This window comes from Oncorhynchus tshawytscha, linkage group LG17, assembly GCF_018296145.1.
Source record: "Oncorhynchus tshawytscha isolate Ot180627B linkage group LG17, Otsh_v2.0, whole genome shotgun sequence".
NCBI classification, from domain to species: domain Eukaryota; kingdom Metazoa; phylum Chordata; class Actinopteri; order Salmoniformes; family Salmonidae; genus Oncorhynchus; species Oncorhynchus tshawytscha.
In genome coordinates, this window is record NC_056445.1 from 24,843,711 (window position 1) to 24,870,334 (window position 26,624).

At 49.9% G+C, this 26,624-nt stretch overlaps 2 protein-coding genes across 2 annotated transcripts in view; one reads left to right on the forward strand and one right to left on the reverse strand.

Moving 5' to 3' along the window:
• The window catches only part of LOC121839793 (staphylococcal nuclease domain-containing protein 1-like), a 283,991-nt gene that overhangs the window by 209,866 nt on the left and 47,501 nt on the right, over positions 1-26,624 (reverse strand). The window lies entirely within an intron of this gene.
• LOC121839792 (leucine-rich repeat-containing protein 4-like) lies at positions 10,076-15,545 on the forward strand. The gene is given in 2 exon segments (XM_042300486.1): positions 10,076-12,761; positions 12,764-15,545. Coding segments are annotated over 2 exon segments (2,847 nt in total). The 5' UTR covers positions 10,076-12,127; the 3' UTR covers positions 14,977-15,545.

Genomic DNA, 26,624 nt, shown 5'->3' on the forward strand with positions numbered 1-26,624 from the left:
GGGTTTTTAAAAAAGCAGACATTGAATATCCCTTTGAGCATGGTGAAGTTATTAATTACACTTTGGATGGTGTATCAATACACCCAGTCACTAAAGATACAGCCGTCCTTCCTAACTCAGTTGCCGGAGAGAAAGGAAACCGCTCAAGTATTTTAACCGGAGGCCAATGGTTACTTTAAAACAGTTTGAGTTTAATGAATGTGATAGGAAAAACTGAGGATGGATCAAAAACATTGTTGTTACTCCACAGTATAAACATGATTGACATAGTGAAAAGAAGGAAGCCTGTAGAGAATGTGAATATTCCAAAACATAGCCTAAAACACAAGGCCAAATATACACTGGAGTTGCTTACCAAGACAACATTGAATGTTCTGAAGTGGCCTAGTTACAGTTTTGACATATCAGCTTGAAAATCTATGGCAAGACTTGAAAATCGCTGTCTATCAATGATCAACAACAAACTTGACAGAGCTTGAATATTTTTTTTTGTTATTAGAAAAGTGCAAATATGTACAGATGTGCAAAGCTCTTAGAGATTCAGAAAAACTCAGTTGTATTCGGTGCCAAAGGTGATTCTAGCATGTATTGACTCGTGGGTGTGAATACTTATGTAAATGAGATCTGCCTTTTTCATTTTCAATAAATGTGCAAATATTTCTAAAAACATGTTTTCACTTTGTAATTATGGGGTATTGTGTGTAGATGGGTTAGAATTTTTTTAATTTTTTAAATCCATGTTGAATTCAGGCTGTAACAACAAAATGTGGATTAAGTGGAGGGGTATGAATACTTTCTGAAGGCACTGTAGCATAGAACCCATCCAGGTCTAGGTTCATGGAAAATAAATGGGACATATAATGTAGGCCAACGCTAAGTTAGCTGACAAAGGAAAATGCAGAAACTCAACTGTAGGCTATACAAATTCAATTTGCCCATCTTTCAAGTTTTGCTAAATATAACTGAGGGAAGGTTCAAGACAATTGCAAGCGATGCTTTCCAACATACTAACAGCATACTGTGGGCCAAACTGTGCTGATCTGACTAGTATAGTTACTGTATCTGTCAGGCAATGGAGGATTACACACACACACACACACACACACACACACACACACACACAGAGAGAGAGAGAGCAGCCCATCTACCGCCACACACAGTGTGTCCTCTCCTCTACACATCTTTCTGGATCTCTCCGTTCCCGACACAAGCCGGCCAGCCGTGCCCACTTTAATCCCTGTAAGCCCTGGTAAAAATGCTAACATATGAGAAGGGATTTGGAGAATAGGAGTTTTGGGGCTAAATCTATGTGCATTAGACCTATCTGTGTGCGTCTCGATCTCTCAAGCCCAGTGAAACAGTCTGGAGGGACTCCCAAGGTCTCTGATCTCCAGGCCCTTTCCCATTCACACTTGTTTCCTCTCTCTCTTTCCTCTTTATCTCTCCATTTCCCCCCTTGTTGCAGTAGTAGTACATCTCTGCAGTAGTACATCTCTGCCAGGCCATCCATCAACAGTCTCTTTCCTGTCTACTTTTTCCTCAGCGCATGCTCCCTTGCTTTTTCACAACCGATTGTTGGAAGGAAGGACTATTTTTAAGAACTCAACCAACGCCCATTTCTCCATCCCTGAGCTCTCAACACAGAGAGAGAGGCCCTGATAGAATGGCCAAACCTGTTATTGACTTCAACTTAGAAAGTGCTGGCCATTGCTTTTTTCCTTTCACTAGAGCTACTGAGCAGCCTGCCTGGCCGAGTCCAGTCAGCCCCACCTCTGGGGAAATCCCAAATTGCCTTGCAACAGAAAACACATTTAAGAAAAGGTCACAGGCCCCTGGTTTAAGGGGATTTATTCCTCTTTTCCGTCTTTCTCCCCCTCTCTTTTGGACGTCATATTCCACTCCTTTGCCGATTGACTCGCCTTCTCCCTCTCCATTGCTGTTTATTTTATTCCTGGTGCTGCAAAGCTGTGTGGCTGGTTGAGTGTTCTGTGGAGGACTCTTGGAGTAACATGTCTGTATGACAGGCATACGCACCAGATTAGACCCACTTAGCTTGTTTGGACAAATCCTCAGGTTTTAAAAGGGGAGGAGAGGAATGGAGATGAAATTTTAGAGAAACTGACTACAGTAGGTTTGTACGAGGAGACTGGTTCAGATAGTCCATGCAGGAGTGGGGGTGGGAGTGTCAGAATCACAATTAGGAGAAGTACCAATAAATACACACACACACACACACACACACACACACACACACAGTGGGGCAAAAAAAGTATTTAGTCAGCAACCAATTGTGCAAGTTCTCCCACTTAAAAAGATGAGGCCTGTAATTTTCATCATAGGTAATCATAGAAAACCTTGTGAAGTGTCACGCCCTGGTCTTAGTATTTTGTGTTTATATATTTATTTGGTCAGGCCAGGGTGTGACATGGGTTTATTTTGTGTTGTGTTTTTGTATTGGGGTTTTAGTAGGTATTGGGATTGTGGCTGAGTAGGGTTGTCTAGGTAAGTCTATGGCTGCCTGAGGCGGTTCTCAATCAGAGGCAGGTGATTCTCGTTGTCTCTGATTGGGAACCATATTTAGGTAGCCTGGGTTTCACTGTGTGTTTGTGGGTGATTGTTCCTGTCTCTGTGTTAGTTGTCACCAGACAGTCTGTATTAGGTTTTCACATTTCCGTTTGTTGTTTTTGTATGTTTTGTATTTATCATCATTAAAGATGTCTCGATTTAACCACGCTGCATTTTGGTCCGACTCTCCTTCGACGGAAGAAAGCCGTAACATGAAGACTTACAGAAAACGTTTGACCTCTGTCATTGCCAACAAAGGGTATATAACAAAGTATTGAGAAACTTTTTGTTATTGACCAAATACTTATTTTCCACCATAATTTGCAAATAAATTCATTAAAAATCCTACAATGTGATTTTCTGGATTTTTTTTCTCATTTTGTCTGTCATAGTTGAAGTGTACCTATGATGAAAATTACAGGCCTCTCTCATCTTTTTAAGTGGGAGAACTTGCACAATTGGTGGCTGACTAAATACTTTTTTGCCCCACTGTACGTGCACACACACTTATTAAAACTAAAATATTTCCCACCTACAGCACACACCTTTTTCCCTGAACAGAAACTCCAAACAAATCTATCCCACCCCCAAAAAAAACGTAGAAGCAGGTGATTTCCCTCATCACCTTTGCGATATACCAACTAACAGCGCCTGACTGCGCATGCTCACACCTCTCTGCATTAGCCTGCATTACAGCATCTTATCACATTGTTCCCCCGCAGCCCTTTTGACTCATCTCCAGCCTAGTAGCCTGGGAACAGATTGTTCATTTGAATGGTAGCAGGGGCTTCAATCTGCCCGACGAGCTCTCAGTGTCTAAGGGCTACACTGAGCAGGAATACATTAAAGCGCCAAATGGCACCCTATTCCCTATATAGTACACTACTTTTGACCAAAACCCCATGGTCCCTGGCTTCTCCACCTAGGCTAGCTACCTTCCTCACTGGCTGAAACTCTTTCCAGAGGTAATATCTGTGAAAGGTTCTGTATCTTCCTGCAGAAGGGATTTGTGACAGACAGGAACACACACACACACAGAGAGGGCATTGAACTCAGTCTGACCATTGTTGATAGTCTGGCATATATCTGTGACGGATTTTGGGGATGAAAGCTGTTCCCTTCTGTCCCGATCTAACCTGCCTCCCCTCCCCTCCTAATCCTCCCACATGGTTTCTGATGGAGTTTCCACGCTTACCCGGCCGTTTCATGGAAGACTGTGGTAAACTGGAGGTAAGTAGAGATGCCATTTTGGAGACAGAAGCTAGCATCTCATGACAGTGAGGCAAGGTACAAAGGTGTTCACACAATATCACAACTGGGTGTGTGGCAAAACCATCCGCATTAAAATGTTGACATAGCATGTATTTCAGTGGTCACGTTCAAAGAGTTCGCTAGGCAGAGACTGACCATAAAACAGTTTGGACAGAATATTAGACTAACTCTTAGAGGCTTTCATTAGCACGGTTGTGCTGCAATGGAGAATGTGCTCAGCTAGCCAGCAAACTCAGAGGGGGAGACAGACAGGCAAGTTTCATTTTCACCAGCCCCTGAAAAGGACTAGAGGATTGGGAGAACAGGGCGATTGAGAGAGTAGGGCAGAGTACCCAGAGTAACCCCCCACCACCCACACGTCCTCTGCTCCCAAGCAGCTAAAAGTCAGGGAGATTTAAGGCCTCTCATGGTTGGGCATTAACATGTCTTTACCCAGGGAGCTGAGAATGGAGCCCTCTCTATTTACAGCCCGCTAGCCCGTCAGGCGGTTGGCAAGGCGACACAGTGAGGGATAATGCGCACACCACAACGCTTCCGGAATCTTAATGGAGCCCCCTCGACCAATGACGTGGCCGGGATAGACGGCGGGGGAATTTGCATATGGTAGAATGGGGGAGCAACAGGGGGTTGGCCCCACCCCCTTGGTACCGGATGCCAGGGGGGGCACTGGTTGGATGCGTTCCAAAATGTGACAGTGTGTGTGAGTGTGTGCCCCAGAACATTAACATTAACAAACACTTTGGCTATTTACTAAATCCAAACATTGTTAGGCTAAACTACACACAATTGACCTTCAAATCTCACAACCACAAACGCTATGCCTCAGATGTGCAATAAGCCATATCAAAAAAGATATGATGATTCTCAAATCCCAAAATTGAATTTGGGCAACTTCAATAGTCTTTTCATTAAATGTTTGTCTGCTAGGCTATTTAGAAGGCTTTTAACAGGGGATGATGATGATGAGGATGATCACTGGGTTGGCTACTTTAAGCCTGCTTTCTTCCACATCCAGCTGACAAGAGGCTAGCTAATCCACTAGCTCTGGCGGGGCTACAAACTGGCCCCAAACATAATGAAGGTCATTAGTCTATAAACAATGGCTATTATGAGAGCTGCTAGGGGGATGAAAGGAGAGAGAGGGGGAATGGGGGAATGAAAGGGGGGAGAGAGAGGGGGACAAAGAGGGGGACAAAAGGAAGGAGAGAGAGGGGGACAAAAGGAGAGAGATGGGGACGAAGGGGGAGAGAGAGAGGGGGACGAAGGGAGAGAGAGGAGGGGGACGAAGGGGGAGAGAGAGAGGGGGACGAAGGGAGAGAGAGGGGGACGAAGGGGGGAGAGAGAGGGGGACGAAGGGAGACAGAGGGGGACGAAGGGAGAGAGGAACGAAGGGGAGAGGGGGACGAAGGGGGAGAGAGAGGGGGACGAAGGGAGAGACAGGGGGACGAAAGGAGAGAGGAGAGGGGGACGAAGGGAGAGAGAGGGGGACGGGAGACGAGGGGGAGAGGAGAGAGAGGGGGACGAAAGGGGGAGAGAGGGGGACGAAAGGAGAGAGAGGGGGACGAAGGGGGAGAGAGAGGGGGACGAAGGGAGAGAGGGGGACGAAGGGAGAGAGAGGGGGACGAAGGAGAGGGAGAAGGGGAGAGAGGGGGACGAAGGGAGAGAGGGGGGGGAGAAGAGGGGGGAGGAGAGAGGGGGACGAAGGGAGAGAAGGGGGAGAGAGAGGGGGACGAAGGGAGAGAGAGGGGGACGAAAGGAAGGAGGGGGAGAGGGGGAGAGAGGGGGACGAAGGGAGAGAGGGGGACGAAGGGAGAGAGAGGGGGACGAAGGGAGAGAGAGGAGGACGAAGGGGGGAGAGAGAGGGGGACGAAGGAGAGAGAGGGGGGGAGAGAAGGGGAGAGAGAGGGGGACGAAGGAGAGAGAGGGGGACGAGGGGGGAGAGAGGGGGACGAAGGGAGAGAGAGGGGGAAAGGAGATGGGGGAGGGGGGGGGACGAAAGGAGAGAGAGGGGGACAAAAGGAGAGAGGGGGACAAAGGGAGAGAGAGGGGGACGAAGGGGGGAGGGAGAGAGAGGGGGACGAAAGGAGAGAGAGGGGGACGAAAGGAGAGAGAGGGGGACGAAAGGAGAGAGGAGGGGGACGAAAGGGAGAGGGGAACGAAAGGAGAGAGGGGAACGAAAGGAGAGGGGAACGAAAGGAGAGAGGGGAACGAAAGGAGAGGGGAACGAAAGGAGAGGGGAACGAAAGGAGAGGGGGATGAAGGGAGAGAGAGGAAAGATTGAGAGAGAAAGATAGAGATGAGGAGGAAGAGGGGAGAAAGAGGTAGAGATCAACACTGAGGAGGACAGAGATCAACAGGGTGAGAGAGGGAGAGAGACACGATGAAAGGAAAGGGGGACGAAAGGAGACAGAGGGGGACGAAAGGAGAGAGGGGGACGAAAAGGAGAGGGGGAGAGAGAGGGGGACGAAAGGAGAGAGAGGGGGACGAAAGGAGAGAGAGGGGGACGAAAGGAGAGAGAGGGGGACGAAAGGAGAGAGAGGAAAGATTGAGAGAGAAAGATAGAGATGAGGAGAAAGAGGTAGAGATCAACACTGAGGAGGACAGAGATCAACAGGGTGAGAGAGGGAGAGAGACAGAAAGAGGGTTCACTTAGACTGAACCCTTAAGCACCCAATAACATGTCACACATATGTCTCACACTCCCACACCATCTGGGCAAATATTAGACCACGCACTAATACACTTAAGAAGGAGTGTGAGAGAGACAAGAGACAGACAAGGGCCACACAGGTTGAGGTGAGATTATCTATGGTGGGTTAATTTCACCTAAGGTCATTTAACTGACAGCTTAATGTGATAAAATAAAACTCACATTGAACCCAACCCAGGTGGATTACAGAAATCTAATCTAGAATATTTAATCTAGTTGCAATGTAGCATATGTCTGGGTGCGTGTACAGGTGTGTGTGTGTGCGTGTGTGCGTGTGTGCGTGTGTGTGAGTGAGTGAGTGAGTGAGTGAGTGAGTCCATTGTATGCTGGACAACTGCCAGCTGTCACACTGGCGCGTGTGTATGGTGTGTGTAGTGTGTGTAATGAGAATAATGATTAATGGTAAAATCCCTCACACACGGTTTAAGCTCTCTCGCCGGGGTGGCGGCGGTCTTTGTGGGTGTAATCTCTCCCAGAATTAATTCCTGGAAATTGAAATGAAAAATGGGAAAATAAGTGTCCGACCCCTGTCCTCTTCCAAGGTCAGTCAGTGTGTGTTCCCTCCTCTGAAAAATAATACTAAAACTAGCAGAGGATTGAAAACTGAAAGTCTGAAGAGAGAGAGAGAGAGAAGGGGACAAAGTTCCCAGCGGAGGGCTGGGCAGTGGGCTGGAGAAATGGTTAAACCCAGTTAACTGGGGATGAGGCTGAGCAGAACTGATGAGAGAGAGGACTGTGGTCTCCCACAGTAGAGGTGAAGGACACACACACACAAACACTATGAACACACACAGCTAACGCAAAAAGAAATGAGCACATACAAACTCAGAAAACACACACACAGAAGCAGAGACGTCTCTCCCCAAGCACACAGGCCTTTCAGGCTCACAGGCGCTATAGCAGCCAGGTCACCCATGATACAAGTCAGTATCCCACGTCCATCCATGTCTGAGGATGTCGGGAGGTGATGTAGAAACCAGCCACTAGGGGCAACAGTGAGCGCTGTTACCTTTAAGTTGGGTTTTGCGTTCGGGACAGCAGATGGGAGTAGGCATCTGCCTCCAAAGGTTATAAGATAGAATCCAACGATAGAAAGTTGCATTCAGAGTGATTACTTCGCCAAAAGCAATTTGCCGGCCAGAAAAAGGGGCAGTGATTTTAGGTCCATTAGAAATTTAAAATATTTTCCATATAGTTTTAGACATTCAAGGGTGACCTGGACCTTAACCCAAAATAATACATTGCCCAATATTTTTTGTATATTTTTTACTCAAATCTCCCCTGGGCAAGATTGAATGGGCTCGTATGTTGCCCACCCCTGCTCTTTAGCCTACACTGTCAAACTAAACAGAATGGACACAAATCCTAATTTCTGGCGAGGGCTGTGCAATGACATAATATTCATTAGATCTATCATCCTGCTACTGTGTACAGTATATAATCAGATTAGCATTAGGGATATACGGCAGGTTATACACTCATTGGTCCTCTCGCTCCCTCATCTCATATCTCACACAAACACACAGCTGACCTACATGCGACTGGTAGCATCCCAGACTCGCTGGCTGTAGCCCCAAGGCCTGGGTTCTGCTCCACACACACACAACGTCTACCCTTGAAATGCTAACTGACTGGCAGACCCACCGTGCCAAAAAGTGGGTCGCCTCGTGCCCACAATCCACGCGGTCCAGGGCATTCGAGGCAGCAGCAGGCACGTTAGGGCTAGCGGGCATGAGAGGGTGGCATGGTGGTGGTCAGGCAGTTAAGTCTTTCAACGTTAAATTCAATGTCCCTCTCTTTATCTCTCCCCCCTCTTTCACTTCTCTCTGTCTCCCCCTCACTCTCACTTCTCTCTGTCCCTCTCTATCTCTCCCTCCCGCTCATTTCTGTCCCTCTCTCCATCTCTCACTCCCTCTCACTTCTCTATGTCCCTCTCTCTCCCGCTCTCTCTATCTCTCTCTCTCTCTCTCTCTCACTCCCGTCCCTCTCTCTCTCTCTCTCTCTCTCTCTCCCTCTCTCCCCCTCTCTCTCTCTCCCTCCCCCTCTCTCTCCCTCTTTCACTTCTCTCCCTCCCTCCCTCCCTCTCACTTCTTCTCTCCCTCCCTCTCACTTCTGTCCCTCTTTATCACTCCCTCTTTCCCTTCTCTCCCTCCCTCATTCCCTTCTCTGTCCCTCTCTCTCTCCCTCCCTCTTTCTCTTCTTCTCTCACTCCTTCTTTCACTTCTCTCCCTCCCTCTCACTTCTTCTCTCCCTCCCTCTCTCTTTCTCTCCCTTCCTCCCTCTCTTTCTCACCCTCCCTCCTTCACTTCTTCTCTCCGTCCCTCTCACTCCCTCTTTCACTTCTCTCCCTCCCTCTAACTTCTTCTCTCCCTCCCTCTCACTTCTCTCCCTCCCTCTCACTTCTCTCCCTCCCTCTCACTTCTCTCCGTCCCTCTCACTTCTCTCCGTCCCTCTCACTTCTCTCCGTCCCTCTCACTTCTCTCCGTCCCTCTCACTTCTCTCCGTCCCTCTCACTCCCTCTTTCACTTCTCTCACTCCCTCTAACTTCTTCTCTCCGTCCCTCTCACTTCTCTCTCCGTCCCTTTCACTTCTTCTCTCCCTCCCTCTCACTCCCTCTTTCACTTCTCTCCCTCCCTCTAACTTCTTCTCTCCGTCCCTCTCACTTCTCTCCCTCCCTCTCTCTCCCTCCCTCTCACTTCTTCTCTCCCTCCCTCTCACTTCTGTCCCTCTTTATCACTCCCTTTCCCTCCCTCATTCCCTTCTCTCTGTCCCTCTCTCTCTCCCTCCCTCTTTCTCTTCTTCTCTCACTCCCTCTTTCACTTCTCTCCCTCCCTCTCACTTCTTCTCTCCGTCCCTCTCACTTCTCTCCCTCCCTCTCACTTCTTCTCTCCGTCCCTCTCACTTCTTCTCTCCGTCCCTCTCACTTCTGTCCCTCTATCACTCCCTCTTTCACTTCTTCTCTCCGTCCCTCGCTCTTTCTCTCCCTCCCTCTCACTTCTCTCAGTCCTTCTCGGTCCCTCTTTATCACTCCCTCTTTCCCTTCTCTCCGTCCTTCTCTTTCTCTCCCTCCATCATTCCCTTCTCTCCATCCCTCTTTCACTTCTTCTCTCCCTCCCTCTTTCACTTCTTCTCTCCCTCCCTCTTTCACTTCTTCTCTCCGTCCCTCTCACTTCTCTCCCTCCCTCTCACTTCTTCTCTCCGTCCCTCTCACTTCTTCTCTCCGTCCCTCTCACTTCTGTCCCTCTATCTTTCTCCCTCCCTCTTTCACTTCTTCTCTCCGTCCCTCGCTCTTTCTCTCCCTCCCTCTTTCACTTCTTCTCTCCCTCCCTCTTTCACTTCTTCTCTCCGTACCTCTCCTTCACGTATCTCTGTCCCTCTCAACAGTAGACCATCTCCCGCCATCCAGTCCTCATAATGTCCCAGGGCCCAGAGCGCACGTGTGCACGCGCGCACACACCCACACACGTCAGGCAGGATACACTCACTCTACATTGACCTTCTGACAGGAGGACGGAGAGGGAGAGAGAGAGAGCGCGAGAGAGAGCAATGGGGGGAGAGAAAAAAGATGAATAGACAGGCAAATGAGGAGAGCAAGAGCAAAGGCTTGAGTGAGACTGGAGAGAAGAGGGAGAGGGGAGAGGAACAGGGAGAGGAGGAGCGAGAGAGCAAGAAATATGGAGAGGGAGAAAGAAAAAGAGGGAGAGAGTGGATTAGTTAATGCACAAAAACACTGCATCAAACCAATGCACTGCTCCGAGCGGGATGCGTCAGCAGTACATACACGTTCCCCACTCAAGGACAAAAGAGAAAGAGAGAGAGCAACAGAGTGAACAAGCGAATGAAAGAGAGAGTGAGTAAACGAGAGAAAGAGCAGCCTTGCACCACACTGGCAACAGAAAAACGTGCCGGAATAACCTGAGCAGCAGGATTAACACCGGGGCTGCAGGGGTTAAAATCGTGTTGCCGTGGGGACACGCTGCCGTTTTCTCTAGTTCACCTGGGCAGCGCTTTATTCTCCTCTAAACCAGGGAGCCAGAGAGAGAAACAAGAGAGAGAAAGAGAGGACAGTGGAAGCTAACACGGTTGAGAGGCTTCGTGCTGGCACACACAAAGGACTGAGTGCTTTGAGCTTGGCCACTACCTCAGGACACTGCAGGGGCTGAGAAGAGCGAGAGAGGGGGAGAGAGAGAGAAAGAGATACACATCCCCGCTCTCGCTCATCTGCTGCTACAGCGGATCTGTTTTCCTCATCGACGCTGCTGTAACATCCTGTGCCCCGCTCGGCTCTCTCTTGCTTCACTCTCCTATTCTGCCGCGCGGTGAAGAAAAAAAGAGATTGAAAACAGGAGCGAGAAAGAGACCGAGGGAGGTGGCGCTTTAGCCTCTTTTTTTCTCCCCCTACCTCTCTCAACCCTGCTACAAACCCCCACCCACCCTCGGAAGAAATTGACGGATTATTGGGAAGTGCGCGGGAGGCAGGCTGCAGCTGCTGTGTGTGTGTGTGTGTGTGTGTGTGTGTGTGTGTGTGTGAGCGCCGCTGCTGGCGAGCTGTGTTTGCGTGCTGCTGTGCTGGAGCGCAGAGCTAGTTAAGAGGAGAAATAAGCTAATGACCGCAGTGTGTGTCGCGTAGCCTTTTCAACCCTGCCGAGCTCTACAGAAATCAAGTGGACACGACGCGACACACAGAGAGAGAGAGAGGGTGGACTGACTGACTGACCACCAAAAAAATAGAAAGATCCAAGAAAAGGAAAGGGGTCCTGTTTCCCCACCACCTCAAAGAAAATTTGAAAGGACTGTGGAATTTTTCTTCCTCCTTAACCCCCCCTCCCTACCCTGAAACCCCCACCCATTTTCTGCCTTGGGTTTTCAGAGTGCAGAGTGTGTGTGTCGGTGAGCACGCGTTTGTGCTATGGAGACTTGGAGAAGGCGTTCGGCGGAGGCATCGAGAGGCGGTTTCCAAGGACAAGCGGGAGAAGAGCAGCCGAGGGCGAGCGAGCGTGTACTGCTATAGGAGCCTGACTGGACTCCTACCCATCTAAAACACAAGCTTCGGATGGGCCTTCACATCTTTTCCTTCTTCGGATGATGTTCGCTTGTGTGGAATTATAAAAAGGGGCCATTTTGGCAAAGAATCTTCACTTCATTTGCTTCTAACAGAGCAGAAAGAAAAGTCTTTATTTCTCTGCTCCTTGGATATATACCTGATTTAAACACTCTGTGATTGACAAACAAAGAGAAAACAATCTCATAAGGACCTGTAAAAAAAAAAGCTTGAGGTAGGTGTCTAGCGTTTCCAACCCTATTTCAATCATCTCCATCTCCTATTCTATTATTTTTTCTCTTTCTCTGAAACATTTAAGAGCAGTTGTCCTCCCCCCTCCAGTAGTGTCCATGGAAAAGAGAGCCAGAGTTTTGCTTAATCCGGGGTAGGGCCAGCCCTCTCCTGGTTACTCAAGAACCAACCCCCCCTCCCTCCCCTCTTTATACCTCACCCCCCTCCCACTTTCGACCACCAACCCATTCAACCGATCCCCCACCTCCGCCCCCCCGGACGATGCTGAATTATGAGCGTGCCACATCATGAGTCTCCTGGGGCGGGTAGCTGTGCGTCGAGCCACCCTGCTCTGTGTTGTGTTCCTGATGGCGCGAGCGTGGAGCAGCGCCTCTCTGGCTATGGCGGGGGCGGCAGCACCAGGCCCTCAGGGCTGCCCACCGCAGTGCTCGTGTAGTAGCCAGCTGAGCAAGGTGGTGTGCACTCGGCGCGGCCTCACTCGCGTGCCCCCGGGCATCCCCGCCAACACGCGCCACCTCAACCTGATGGAGAATGCCATTGGAGAGGTGCAGGCCGACACCTTCCGACACCTGCACCACCTTGAGGTTCTGCAGCTGGGCCGCAACGCCATCCGGCAGATCGAGGTGGGCGCCTTCAATGGTCTCACCAGCCTAAACACGCTGGAGCTATTTGACAACCGGCTAACTGGGGTGCCCAGTGGTGCCTTTGAGTACCTGTCCAAGCTCAGGGAATTATGGCTGAGGAATAACCCCATTGAGAGCATCCCTTCGTATGCCTTCAACCGAGTGCCCTCGCTCATGCGTTTGGACCTGGGCGAGCTACGCAAGCTGGATTTCATCTCCGATGGCGCCTTTGAGGGCCTGCACAACCTCAAGTACCTCAACCTGGGCATGTGCAACATCCGGGGGGAGATGCCCAATCTGAGCCCCTGCTGGGCCTGGAGGAACTGGAGATCTCGGAGAACCTCTTCTCCGAAATCAAGCCAGGCTCCTTCCGGGGCCTGCGCTCACTCAAGAAGCTGTGGGTGATGAATTCGCAGATTGGGGTGATCGAGCGCAACGCCTTTGACGACCTGAGCTCGCTGGTGGAGCTCAACCTAGCCCACAACAACCTGAGCGCCCTGCCACACGACCTGTTCTCCCCCCTCAGGTACCTGGTGGAGCTACACCTCCACCACAACCCCTGGAACTGTGGCTGTGAAGCCCTGTGGCTGGCACGCTGGCTGCGAGAGTACATCCCTACCAATTCTACCTGCTGTGGCCGATGCCACGCGCCGGCCCACATGCGGGGCCGCCAGCTGGTGGAGGTGGACCGGGGGGAGACCGGCGTGCTCCAGTGCTCTGCCCCCTTCATAGGCGATGCGCCAAGAGACTTAAACATTTCGGCAGAGCGCGTAGCGGAGCTCCGTTGCCGGACTGCGCCAATGTCCTCGGTCCGGTGGCTGCTGCCCAATGGGACCGTCCTGACGCACGCATCGGCCCACCAGCGGATCGCCGTGCTCAACGATGGCACACTCAACTTCTCCAACGTGCTGGCGGCTGACACAGGCACCTACACCTGCATGGTGTCCAACACGGCCGGCAACTCAAACGCCTCAGCCTACCTCAACGTGAGTGCGGCTGAACTCAACACGTCCAACCTCAGCTACTTCACCACGATGACCGTGGAAGTGCCGGGACCCACCACGGAGATGCCCAAGCCCAAGACCACAACGAGCGCTCCTAACACTGGTAGGGGGGCAGGAGGAGGGGCAGGAGGAGAAGCAGGAGGAGACGCTGGCACCACCACCACCGCCTCGCCCTCCCTCTTTCAGCCCGTCTTCATCTCTACTCCCACCGTTCTGCTCCAGAACACCGAGGGCCAGCCAGGCGTCCGACCGTCCGCCGTTCCTGCCTCCAAGTCTGCCACGGTCAAGCCACCCGACACAGTCCCCAGCCTGGACGAGATGATGAAAACCACCAAGATCATCATCGGCTGCTTCGTAGCTGTCACGCTGCTGGCCGCCGTCATGCTCATCGCCTTCTACAAGCTGAGGAAGCGCCACCAGCAGCGGAGCACGGTGGCAGCCACCCGTACGGTAGAAATCATCCAGGTGGACGAGGAGGACCTGCCGCCGCCTGCTTCTGCTGCCAACCAGATCCGAGACCACAACAGCATCCAAAAACTGGATTATATCAGCCACAAAACAGACTATGGCTTCCCCAAACCCAAAGCCGACTACAAGGGGGACTACACAATCCACATGCCCAAACCAGACTACATTATACACAAGCCCAAGGCTGAGTACACCACCTATAAACCAACCGTGGACTACACTACCCACAAATCTACAGTGGAATATAGCACCCACAAATCTACACCAGATTTCAGCCTTCATAGACCAAAGGCTGACTATAGCCCGTTCAGACCTGAATATAGCACTCACAAGCAGCCTAAAGCGGACTATAGCCCCTTCAAACCCGACTACAGTACTCACCCGAGAACACCTAAAGAAGATTATAGCCCATTCAAACCGGATTATAGCAGTAGTACTCACCCGAGAATACCTAAAACAGATTATAGCCCATTTAAACCGGATTATAGCAGTAGTACTCACCCGAGAATACCTAAAACAGATTATAGCCCCTTCAAACCAGATTATGGCACTCATCCAAAACCCAAACCGGACTGTAGCCCATTCAAACCTGACTACAGCACTCACCCACGACCTAAACCAGACTACAGCCCTTACAAACCTGACTACAGCACTCAGTCCAAATCCAAAACGGAGTACAGTACACACAAATCCAAACCCGACAACAGTCAATACAAACCCAAATCAGAACACACCCCCAAGGGCACGCCGGACTACATCGTCTTCAAATCAGACTACAACAGCCCCCACAAACAGGATTATGGCAACCAGAAACCCAAAATGGATTCCAGTCCCCACAAAGCAGACCATCACAAGGTGGACTACCGCACCCTCAAGCCCAAATACAACACGTACAAGCCAGCAGGACATGGGGCTAAATGGACAGAGAACAACATTGGGAACTCTCTCCCTCGAACCTTGCCCAGCGCCATCACAAACCTCCCTGAGCCCTTTGTCATAAAAACTCACACCAAGGAGAAGGTTCAGGAGACTCAGATTTAAAGCCCCCCCCCCCCCCACCCCCCACCAAGTCCCAATCCCCATAGCCACCCCTCTCTACTCATAACTACATGCAATAGAATGCACAACGGGGGAAAAGACAGGAACTTTCTTTTTTTGTACAGAGTGCAAAACTTAAAAAGACTGAACATTTGTTGTTGTATATGCTTATAAATAAATCTATATATGAAACTATTGAAAGTACCATGGACTGATGATAGAGAAGCATATTATATTAAAAATAAATACATTGAAACTATTTTCTAACTTGTAACTTCTATTTAAAAAGACGAGTTGTTTAACATACTGTCTTGACTTTGAGAAATGAGGGTAGACTTGTTCAAATAAAAAGAAGAGGCATTCTGTGTGATTTTTTAAAAAACCAATGCTACAGAGAATGCAGTGAAAAGAGAAAAAACATTTATACTGAGAAGACTTTCTTTAAGAAAAAAAAGGTCAGTGTTTGATCTTTACAGGTTTATCTTGTAAAAGCACCATGAATTTGTATTGTGCCAAATGTTACAAATGCAATAAAAATGATTTTTGGAGAGAGAAAAAACCAAACAGAGAGAGATGACGTTTTGTTCTCCTGGCGTACTGTAGCGAACAGCCAAACGCTTCAGACACTGCAGTAAGACTCTGCAGCTATACTTTAACCCTGTGTGTGCTGGGTGACTCACACAGAATCAATCACAGCACAGAAGTGCCTGCTGCTGTTTTTAATAACACTTGATATGCCTGTGTGTCGAGGCAGGTGGGGGGAAGCTATGTTTAGTACGCATAACATTAGTCAATGACATGGTACTTAATCAAGGTGTGGCCCATTTCAAAGCGGGTACTAGATTTGTCCGGTTTTCATGAAGTTCTCCAAATGCATGGAACCCACGAGAAAAGCTTTTAAAGGGCCTCTATTTAAACAGGGGTATTTGAAGTGCTCCCCAGTGATATGTATGAGACTTCACTGCTGTCATGTCAATGAATGATTGCATGTGTGTAAAGATATGAAGATGTAGGGTGTGATATGGTGTGTCTATGTGCTTGACTTCGAGTGGTCAGAGGGGTGTTTTTCACTACCAGACTTGTGGATGTACGAGACAGACCCTGGTGATGTGAGCACACACACTTTCCTCTTGACCCCCAAAACATCTCATTTCATTGCACTCCCCTGCTGTTGTGGCTTCATCAGTCAGCGACGGTTTTATGAGGACAAATGCTGTGGGTCTCGCCGTTAACTGTGCATTCTTCATCTTCAACAATCTCCCTCTCCATCTTAACATAGCCGTAACCTAGCTCCCCCCTAGCCCTAACCTGGAGAGATGACATGTACACCAGGTCGTTAGCGTCTGTGTACGGCTCAAACTGGCTAACAGCGTGTGTTTTTTTTTTATAGAGCCGGTTGTTTTGACTATCGGTGTGACACGTACAGAACAGAGGCCTCTTTCTTTACCAAGACGCACGCTGGCTTTCAGCGGGACGCCGGAGCATTAACAACCGGGTGACAGGGCCCCCGGCTCCACAGCTCATTAAAATGCAAGAAAAGAGAAAAAAAGATCAGACAAAAACAAATTGGGGGCATCTTATTAAGCAGTAAAAGGGAGTATTAATAGGAGCTGGTATCGACGACGAGGGCATATTGCTCACTGTGTCTGAGTGATTAAAATCTGATATAATTTACACAGCCTGGACGGACACACCCCCCATTTATAAAACTCGGCCCACAAAAAGAAAAAACTGCTGGTGGCGAGGTAGTGTCACCGCAGCCCGGCCAATGGCAGCCGTTAAACGGCACACACAGTCCCCTCTGTCACCGGTTTACGTAACCAAGGCGGTAATGGGAGGACGGTGCAAGTTTGTCTCGCTCTACACCAATGTATTCCTATTTATTTGTGATAGAGAGAGAGAGAGAAGACAGAGAGAGCGAGGAGACAGAGAGACACAGAGAGAGACAGAGAGAGAGAGGATAGAGAAGACAGAGAGAGAGGATAGAGAGACAGAGAGAGAGACAGGAGAGACAGAGAGAGACAGGAGAGACAGAGACAGGAGAGACAGAGAGAGAGGACAGAGAGAGAGGACAGAGACAGAGAGACAGAGAGAGAGAGGAGAAAGAGAGAGAAGACAGAGAGAGACAGAGAGGAGAAGACAGAGAGAAGACAGAGAGAGAAGACAGAGAGAGAGAGGATAGAGAGAGAGAGAGAGACAGAGAGAGAGACAGAGAGAGAGACAGACAGAGAGAGAGAGACAGAGAGAGAGAGAGAGAGAGAAGACAGAGAGACAGAGAGAGACAGAGAGAGAGAGAGACAGAGAGAGAGAGAGAAGACAGAGAGACAGACAGAGAGAGAGAGAGAGAGAGAGACAGAGAGAGAGAGAGAGAGAGAGAGAGAGAGAGAGAGAGAGAGAGAGAGAGAGAGAGAGGAGAGAGAGAGAGAGAGAGAGAGGAGAGAGAGAGAGAGAGACAGAGAGAGAGAGACAGGAGAGAGGAGAGAGAGAGAGAGAGAGAGAGAGAGAGAGAGAGAGAGAGAGAGAGAGAGAGAGAGAGAGAGAGAGAGAGAGAGAGAGAGAGAGAGAGAGAGAGAGAGAGAGAGAGAGAGAGAGAGAGAGAGAGAGAGAGAGAGAGAGAGAGAGAGAGAGAGAGAGAGAGAGAGAGGAGAGAGAGAGAGAGAGAGAGAGAGAGAGAGAGAGAGAGAGAGAGAGAAACAGAGAGAGAGAGAGAGAGAGGAGAGAGAAACAGGAGAGAGAGAGAGGAGAGAGAAACAGGAGAGAGAGAGAGAGAGAGAAACAGGAGAGAGAGAGAGAGAGAGACAGAGAGAGAGAGACAGGAGAGAGAGACAGGAGAGAGAGAGAGAGAGAGAGAGACACAGCGAGAGACACAGAGACAGAGAGAGAGAGACAGAGAGAGACAGAGAGAGACAGAGGAGAGAAGAGAAAGATAAGAGAAAGAGAAAGGGAGGGAGGGAAAGGGAGAGTGGCTGATATTCTCATCTCTGCGCTGCACCATGCAGTAAGAGCATAAGAGAGCAGAGAGAGAGACAGAGCAGAGATAGAGCTGAGGCAGAGCAGAGAAAAAGAGAGACAGAGATAGCAGAGAAAAAGAGAGAGCAGAGATAGCAGAGAGAGAGAGCTGAGGCAGAGATAGCAGAGAGAGACCTGAGGCAGAGCAGAGATAGCAGAGAAAAGGAGAGAGAGAGACAGAAGAGAGAGAGAGCTGAGGCAGAGCAGAGATAGCAGAGAGAGACAGAGCAGAGATAGCAGAGAAAAAGAGAGACAGAGCAGAGATAGCAGAGAGAGAGAGAGCTAGAGCAGAGATAGCAAAGAGAGAGCTGAGGCAGAGATAGCAGACAGAGAGAGACAGAGCAGAGATGGCAGAGAGAGAGAGAGCTGAGGCAGCTTTTGATGTGTTTAACCTGCAGTCAGGGCCCGTCAGAGTGATGTGTGTATGTGGGGGTGACGGTTCTGGGAATTTAGAGAGATGGAGGGGAGGGAGGGGGGCTTAGAGAGAGGGGCCCTCTCCAATCCAAAGAGACAGAGATTAGGAGGGGGTTTGATACATACACACGCAAACTGATTAATATATCCTTCACACACAAAGTTAAAATATCCCTGCCTCTCTCACACACTCAGACACATAGCCCACATTTACTTAGATTACACACAGATGCACACAACCATATGCACACTGCCACTGAGCTGATAAGCAGACTAAAAACCTCTCTTAAACCCAAATACTTAGAGAACCAGAATCCCACACACTGTCACTGATGCGATGCAAACATATCACTGGCACACAAACAGTAACACACCCTTACACATACACAGCTCACAAACAAACAATCCCAGCCAGTTCACCTCACACAAAGCCGGTCACTTAGCTGGTCACTTTAGCAAGTATCAGACATGATCAAATCAAAATGCGTCTCCCCCCATCTCTTTCTCTCGCTCCTTCCCCTTCCCCCTCTCTCAGTAACTCACAGCCTTAAGGGACTGTGTGTCAACGTGCAGGGCTGGCTAAGGGACAGCATCTGACGGGCACTGTGGTGTGTCAACGTGCAGGGCTGGCTAAGGGACAGCATCTGAGGGGCACTGTGGTGTGTCAACGTGCAGGGCTAGCTAAGGGACAGCATCTGAGGGGCACTGTGGTGTGTCAACGTGCAGGGCTGGCTAAGGGACAGCATCTGAGGGGCACTGTGGTGTGTCAACGTGCAGGGCTGGCTAAGGGACAGCATCTGAGGGGCACTGTGGTGTGTCAACGTGCAGGGCTGGCTAAGGGACAGCATCTGACGGGCACTGTGGTGTGTCAACGTGCAGGGCTGGCTAAGGGACAGCATCTGAGGGGCACTGTGGTGTGTCAACGTGCAGGGCTGGCTAAGGGACAGCATCTGAGGGGCACTGTGGTGTGTCAACGTGCAGGGCTGGCTAAGGGACAGCATCTGACGGGCACTGTGGTGTGTCAACGTGCAGGGCTGGCTAAGGGACAGCATCTGACGGGCACTGTGGTGTGTCAACGTGCAGGGCTGGCTAAGGGACAGCATCTGACGGGCACTGTGGTGTGTCAACGTGCAGGGCTGGCTAAGGGACAGCATCTGACGGGCACTGTGGTGTGTCAACGTGCAGGGCTGGCTAAGGGACAGCATCTGACGGGCACTGTGGTGTGTCAACGTGCAGGGCTGGCTAAGGGACAGCATCTGACGGGCACTGTGGTGTGTCAACGTGCAGGGCTAGCTAAGGGACAGCATCTGAGGGGCACTGTGGTGTGTCAAATCAAAAAAAATGTGTCACATGCTTGGTAAACAACAGGTGTACACTGACAGTGAAATGTGTGCGTTTGCTTTGTTGCATATGTGAGCATGCCCGTGTGTGTGTGTATGTGCCCGTGTGTGTGTGTATGCATGTGGGTGTGTGTGTATGTGCCCGTGTGTGTGTGTATGCATGTGGGTGTGTGTGTATGTGCCCGTGTGTGTGTGTATGCATGTGGGTGTGTGTGTATGTGCCCTGTGTGTGTATGCATGTGGGTGTGTGTGTATGTGCCCCTGTGTGCGTATGCATGTGGGTGTGTGTGTATGTGCCCCTGTGTGCGTATGCATGTGGGTGTGTGTGTATGTGCCCTGTGTGCGTATGCATGTGGGTGTGTGTGTATGTGCCCGTGTGTGTGTGTGTATGCATGTGGGTGTGTGTGTATGTGCCCGTGTGTGTGTGTATGCATGTGGGTGTGTGTATGTGCACGTGTGTGTGTGTATGCATGTGGGTGTGTGTGTATGTGCCCGTGTGTGTGTGTATGCATGTGGGTGTGTGTGTATGTGCCCGTATGTGTGTGTGTATGCATGTGGGTGTGTGTATGTGCACGTGTGTGTGTGTATGCATGTGGGTGTGTGTGTATGTGCCCGTGTGTGTGTGTATGCATGTGGGTGTGTGTGTATGTGCCCATGTGGGTGTGTGTGTGTGTGTGTATGCATGTGGGTGTGTGTGTATGTGCCCCTGTGCGCGTATGCATGTGGGTGTGTGTGTATGTGCCCCTGTGTGCGTATGCATGTGGGTGTGTGTGTATGTGCCCGTGTGTGTGTGTATGCATGCGGGTGTGTGTGTATGTGCCCGTGTGTGTGTGTATGCATGTGGGTGTGTGTGTATGTGCCCGTGTGTGTGTGTATGCATGTGGGTGTGTGTGTATGTGCCCCTGTGTGCGTATGCATGTGGGTGTGTGTGTATGTGCCCCTGTGTGCGTATGCATGTGGGTGTGTGTGTATGTGCCCCTGTGTGCGTATGCATGTGGGTGTGTGTGTATGTGCGTATGCATGTGGGTGTGTGTGTATGTGCCCCTGTGTGTGTATGCATGTGGGTGTGTGTGTATGTGCCCCTGTGTGTGTATGCATGTGGGTGTGTGTGTATGTGCCCCTGTGTGCGTATGCATGTGGGTGTGTGTGTATGTACGTATGCATGTGGGTGTGTGTGTATGTGCCCCTGTGTGCGTATGCATGTGGGTGTGTGTGTATGTGCGTATGCATGTGGGTGTGTGTGTATGTGCGTATGCATGTGGGTGTGTGTGTATGTGCCCCTGTGTGCGTATGCATGTGGGTGTGTGTGTGCATGTGGGTGTGTGTGCCCCTGTGTGCGTATGCATGTGGGTGTGTGTGTATGTGCGTATGCATGTGGGTGTGTGTGTATGTACGTATGCATGTGGGTGTGTGTGTATGTGCGTATGCATGTGGGTGTGTGTGTATGTGCCCCTGTGTGCGTATGCATGTGGGGTGTGTGTGTGTATGTGCGTATGCATGTGGGTGTGTGTGTATGTGCCCCTGTGTGCGTATGCATGTGGGTGTGTGTGTCAGCAGTGATTTGAGCTGTGGTTACTTCATGGGTAGGGACAGCGGGGGAGCTGTGGTTACTTCATGGGTAGGGACAGCGGGGGAGCTGTGGTTACTTCATGGGTAGGGACAGCGGGGGAGCTGTGGTTACTTCATGGGTAGGGACAGCGGGGGAGCTGTGGTTACTTCATGGGTAGGGAACAGCGGGGGAGCTGTGGTTACTTCATGGGTAGGGACAGCGGGGGAGCTGTGGTTACTTCATGGGTAGGGACAGCGGGGGAGCTGTGGTTACTTCATGGGTAGGGACAGCGGGGGAGCTGTGGTTACTTCATGGGTAGGGACAGCGGGGGAGCTGTGGTTACTTCATGGGTAGGGACAGCGGGGGTGCTGTGGCGACATGGGGGGGGGGGGGTTGGAAAACAAGCGCTTCATCCAGTCCATTTCATCTCCATCGAGAGACAGAATTTGTCATTGTTTCTCCGGTGTGATGGTTTGAGCAGGAAATTGGTTTGACGATGTGAAAGTGTCTGAGAGCCACAATGTAGCATTCCTAATTGTCACTGGAGTGTGGTGAATGCAAGAGACAGTAGAGAGAGAGAGAGAGGTAGAGAGACAGAGAGAGAGAGACAGTAGAGAGAGACAGTAGAGAGAGACAGTAGAGAGAGACAGTAGAGAGAGACAGAGAGAGACAGTAGAGAGAGACAGAGAGACAGACAGTAGAGAGAGAGAGAGAGAGGTAGAGACACAGAGAAAGAGAGACAGTAGAGAGAGACAGTAGAGAGAGAGAGAGAGGTAGAGACACAGAGAAAAGAGAGACAGTAGAGAGAGACAGTAGAGAGAGACAGTAGAGAGAGACAGTAGAGAGAGACAGTAGAGAGACAGTAGAGAGAGACAGTAGAGAGAGAGAGAGAGGTAGAGACACAGAGAAAGAGAGACAGTAGAGAGAGACAGTAGAGAGAGACAGTAGAGAGAGAGAGAGGTAGAGAGACAGAGAGAGAGAGACAGTAGAGAGAGACAGAGAGAGAGAGACAGTAGAGAGAGACAGTAGAGAGAGACAGAGAGAGAGACAGTAGAGAGAGACAGAGAGACACAGTAGAGAGAGAGAGAGAGGTAGAGACACAGAGAAAGAGAGACAGTAGAGAGAGACAGTAGAGAGAGACAGTAGAGAGAGACAGAGAGAGACAGTAGAGAGAGACAGAGAGACAGACAGTAGAGAGACAGAGAGACAGACAGTAGAGAGACAGTAGAGAGAGACAGTAGTAGAGAGAGACAGAGGTAGAGAGAGACAGTAGAGAGAGACAGTAGAGAGAGACAGTAGAGAGAGACAGTAGAGAGAGACAGAGAGAGAGAGAGAGACAGAGAGAGAGAGAGAGACAGAGAGCGAGACAGTAGAGAGAGAGAGCGAGAGAGAGAGCGAGAGTAGAGAGTGAGACCGAAGGAAAAAGAAAGTTAAATGGACAGTTTATCACAGCAGGAAAATAATCTTGCAGCAACAGACAATTATTATGTGGATTATAATTAATAGTCATTTTTGTAGGTGTTGATACATTTTTTGTTAAGGCAAATCAAGTCTGATATTTCAAGGTGGAAATTACAGGAAAATTCTCTGCAACAACAAAGTGATCAAATAAAGACAGCACATACACAATATACACAAACGTATGTGGACTCTGGAGCAGTGGAAATGCATTGTCTGGAGTGAATCTCGCTTCACCATCTGGCAGTCCAACGAACTAATCTGGGTTTGGCGGATGCCAGGAGAACGCTACCTAACCAAATGCATAGGGCCAACTGTAAAGCTTGGTGGAGGAGGAATAATGGTCTGGGGCAGTACCAGCTCAGACAGTTGGTTGTGTAACATATTTTTCCCTTGACCGGCCTGCACAGAGCCCTGACCTCAACCCCATCAAACACCTTGGAGGTGAATTGGAACGCCAACTGCGAGCCAGGCCTAATCGCCCACCATCAGTGCCCAATATCACTAATGCTCTTGTGGCTGAATGGAAGCAAGTCCCCACAGCCATGTTCCAACATCTAGTGGAAAGCCTTCCCAGAAGAGTGGGGGCTGTTATAGCAGCAAAGGGGGGGACTAACTCCATATTAATAACCATGATTTTGGAATGAGATATTCGACCAGCAGGTATATCCACATACGTATGATGGTGCTGTGCAGTTCTGTAAAGTTCTGTACTGTTTCTGTGTGCTCTACCTATGATATACCACATCATCCAATGTTGTGCTATGCTGCAGTGAGCTAACAAAGCACAGTTGTGTAGCTGGACAACAAGAGGGGTCCTAGAGACAGTAGGTGTCTGTCCTGTGCTTTCTGTACTGAATTATATCTCTGCTATACCACACCAATCTATACTGGAGTGGTTCTGTACTGAATTATATCTCTGCTATACCACACCAATCTATACTGGAGTGGTTCTGTACTGAATTATATCTCTGCTATACCACACCAATCTATACTGGAGTGGTTCTGTACTGAATTATATCTCTGCTATACCACACCAATCTATACTGGAGTGGTTCTGTACTGAATTATATATCTCTGCTATACCACACCAATCTATACTGGAGTGGTTCTGTACTGAATTATATATCTCTGCTATACCACACCAATCTATACTGGAGTGGTTCTGTACTGAATTATATATCTCTGCTATACCACACCAATCTATACTGGAGTGGTTCTGTACTGAATTATATATCTCTGCTATACCACACCAATCTATACTGGAGTGGTTCTGTACTGAATTATATATCTCTGCTATACCACACCAATCTATACTGGAGTGGTTCTGTACTGAATTATATCTCTGCTATACCACACCAATCTATACTGGAGTGGTTCTGTACTGAATTATATCTCTGCTATACCACACCAATCTATACTGGAGTGGTTCTGTACTGAATTATATCTCTGCTATACCACACCAATCTATACTGGAGTGGTTCTGTACTGAATTATATCTCTGCTATACCACACCAATCTATACTGGAGTGGTTCTGTACTGAATTATATCTCTGCTATACCACACCAATCTATACTGGAGTGGTTCTGTACTGAATTATATCTCTGCTATACCACACCAATCTATACTGGAGTGGTTCTGTACTGAATTATATCTCTGCTATACCACACCAATCTATAATTGGAGTGGTTCCGTAGTGAGCTAACGTGGTCCCACTAGTTAGCTAGTTGTTGGGGGCTGTCAGGCAGGCCATGTCCATGGCGACACAAACGCCAGTCCTCCTCTGTCGGAAGGAAGCAGCTCTCGCTCTGCTCCGTGCGCTTCATTAGCAATCACTGAGGAAGCCATTTGGAAGGAGACGAGCATGTAGCATGCAGCGTGTCCGCCACAGCTCACAGGACCCTGACGGATGGAGAGGGAGGAAGAGGGGAGGGAGGGAGAAGCAGAAAGCTTGGTGGGGAGAGAAAAGGTAGGAAGACATAAGAGAGAGAGGGGGAGAGAAAGAAAAAGGGAGAGAGAAACAGGAAAAGTAGAAGGGTAGAAAATCAGAAAAATGCAAAAGAGGAAAGTTGAAGGCAGAGAGAGCGAGAGAGAAGTGGGCAGAACATAGGCCAATCAGCAGAAAGAAAGTGCAGGAGAAATGTGGTGGAGCAGGATAAGCATGTTGGTGAAATATTAAATGGAATAGAAGAAACAAATATCAAAAGAGGGGAGGCAGAGCAGATAGAAAAGGAGAAGGGGAAAACAGACCTACAGGGAGAGAGAGCTAGAGAGATACGGAGCAAACAGAACATGATGAAAAAGTGCCAGATAGATAGAACAGGGAAAGAATGAATTCCTTGATTGTGCCTGGAGGGCTGCACCAACTAGAGGTATAGGGTGGGGGTGGGGCAGTATAGTACAATAGACAGGAAAAGCTGATAACCAGTAATGGACTGGACCACTGGTAAGCTTGGGACTATAACGGTTCTATCTGAAAAAAAGATGATTCTGAGATAATTGGTTATACATTTCTGAACCCTCATTGGTTTGAATGGTGTCAGCAATTTTTATATTGTATTATTTTGAACTATATACACAGAGAACATTGAACAGAACAAGACTATAGTCCCCCCAAGCTCTCTCACTAGGGAGCGGAGGGGGGCAGTAAATGGTAGGTACTAGGGGTTGTGTGTGGTTGTAGGGGTCTTGGGGTTGTGTGTGGTTGTAGGGGTCTTGGGGTTGTGCGTGCTCGGTTGTAGGGGTTGTGCGTGCTCGGTTGTAGGGGTTGTGCGTGCTCGGTTGTAGGGGTTGTGCGTGCTCGGTTGTAGGGGTTGTGCGTGCTCGGTTGTAGGGGTTGTGCGTGCTCAGTTGTAGGGGTTGTGCGTGCTCGGTTGTAGGGGTTGTGCGTGCTCAGTTGTAGGGGTTGTGCGTGCTCGGTTGTAGGGGTTGTGCGTGCTCGGTTGTAGGGGTTGTGCGTGCTCGGTTGTAGGTTGGGGTTGTGCGTGCTCAGTTGTAGGGGTTTGTGCGTGCTCGGTTGTAGGGGTTGTGCGTGCTCAGTTGTAGGGGTTGTGCGTGCTCGGTTGTAGGGGTTGTGCGTGCTCGGTTGTGTGTGGTTGTAGGGGAGGTTGGGGTTGTGCGTGCTCGGTTGTAGGGGTTGTGCGTGCTCGGTGTGGTTAGGGGTTGTGCGTGCTCAGTTGTGTGTGGTTGTAGGGGTTGTGCGTGCTCGGTTGTAGGGGTTGTGCGTGCTCGGTTGTAGGGGTTGTGCGTGCTCGGTTGTAGGGGTTGTGCGTGCTCGGTTGTAGGGGTTGTGCGTGCTCAGTTGTAGGGGTTGTGCGTGCTCGGTTGTAGGGGTTGTGCGTGCTCAGTTGTAGGGGTTGTGCGTGCTCGGTTGTAGGGGTTGTGCGTGCTCGGTTGTAGGGGTTGTGCGTGCTCGGTTGTAGGGGTTGTGCGTGCTCGGTTGTAGGGGTTGTGCGTGCTCGGTTGTTAGGGGTTGTGCGTGCTCGGTTGTGTGTGGGTGTAGAGGTGCGTGGCTCAGGGGTTGTGTGTGGTTGTGTGTGGTGTAGGGGTTGTGCGTGCTCGGTTGTGGGGTTGTAGGGGCGTGCTCAGTTGTGTGTGGTTGTAGGGGTTGTGAGTGCTCGGTTGTGTGTGGTTGTAGAGGTTGTGTGGTTGTGCGTGCTCGGTTGTAGGGGTTGTGCGTGCTCGGTTGTAGGGGTTGTGCGTGCTCGGTTGTAGGGGTTGTGCGTGCTCGGTTGTGTGTGGTTGTAGGGGTTGTGAGTGCTCGGTTGTGTGTGGTTGTAGAGGTTGTGTTGTTGTGCGTGCTCGGTTGTAGGGGTTGTGCGTGCTCGGTTGTAGGGGTTGTGCGTGCTCGGTTGTGTGTGGTTGTAGGGGTTGTGAGTGC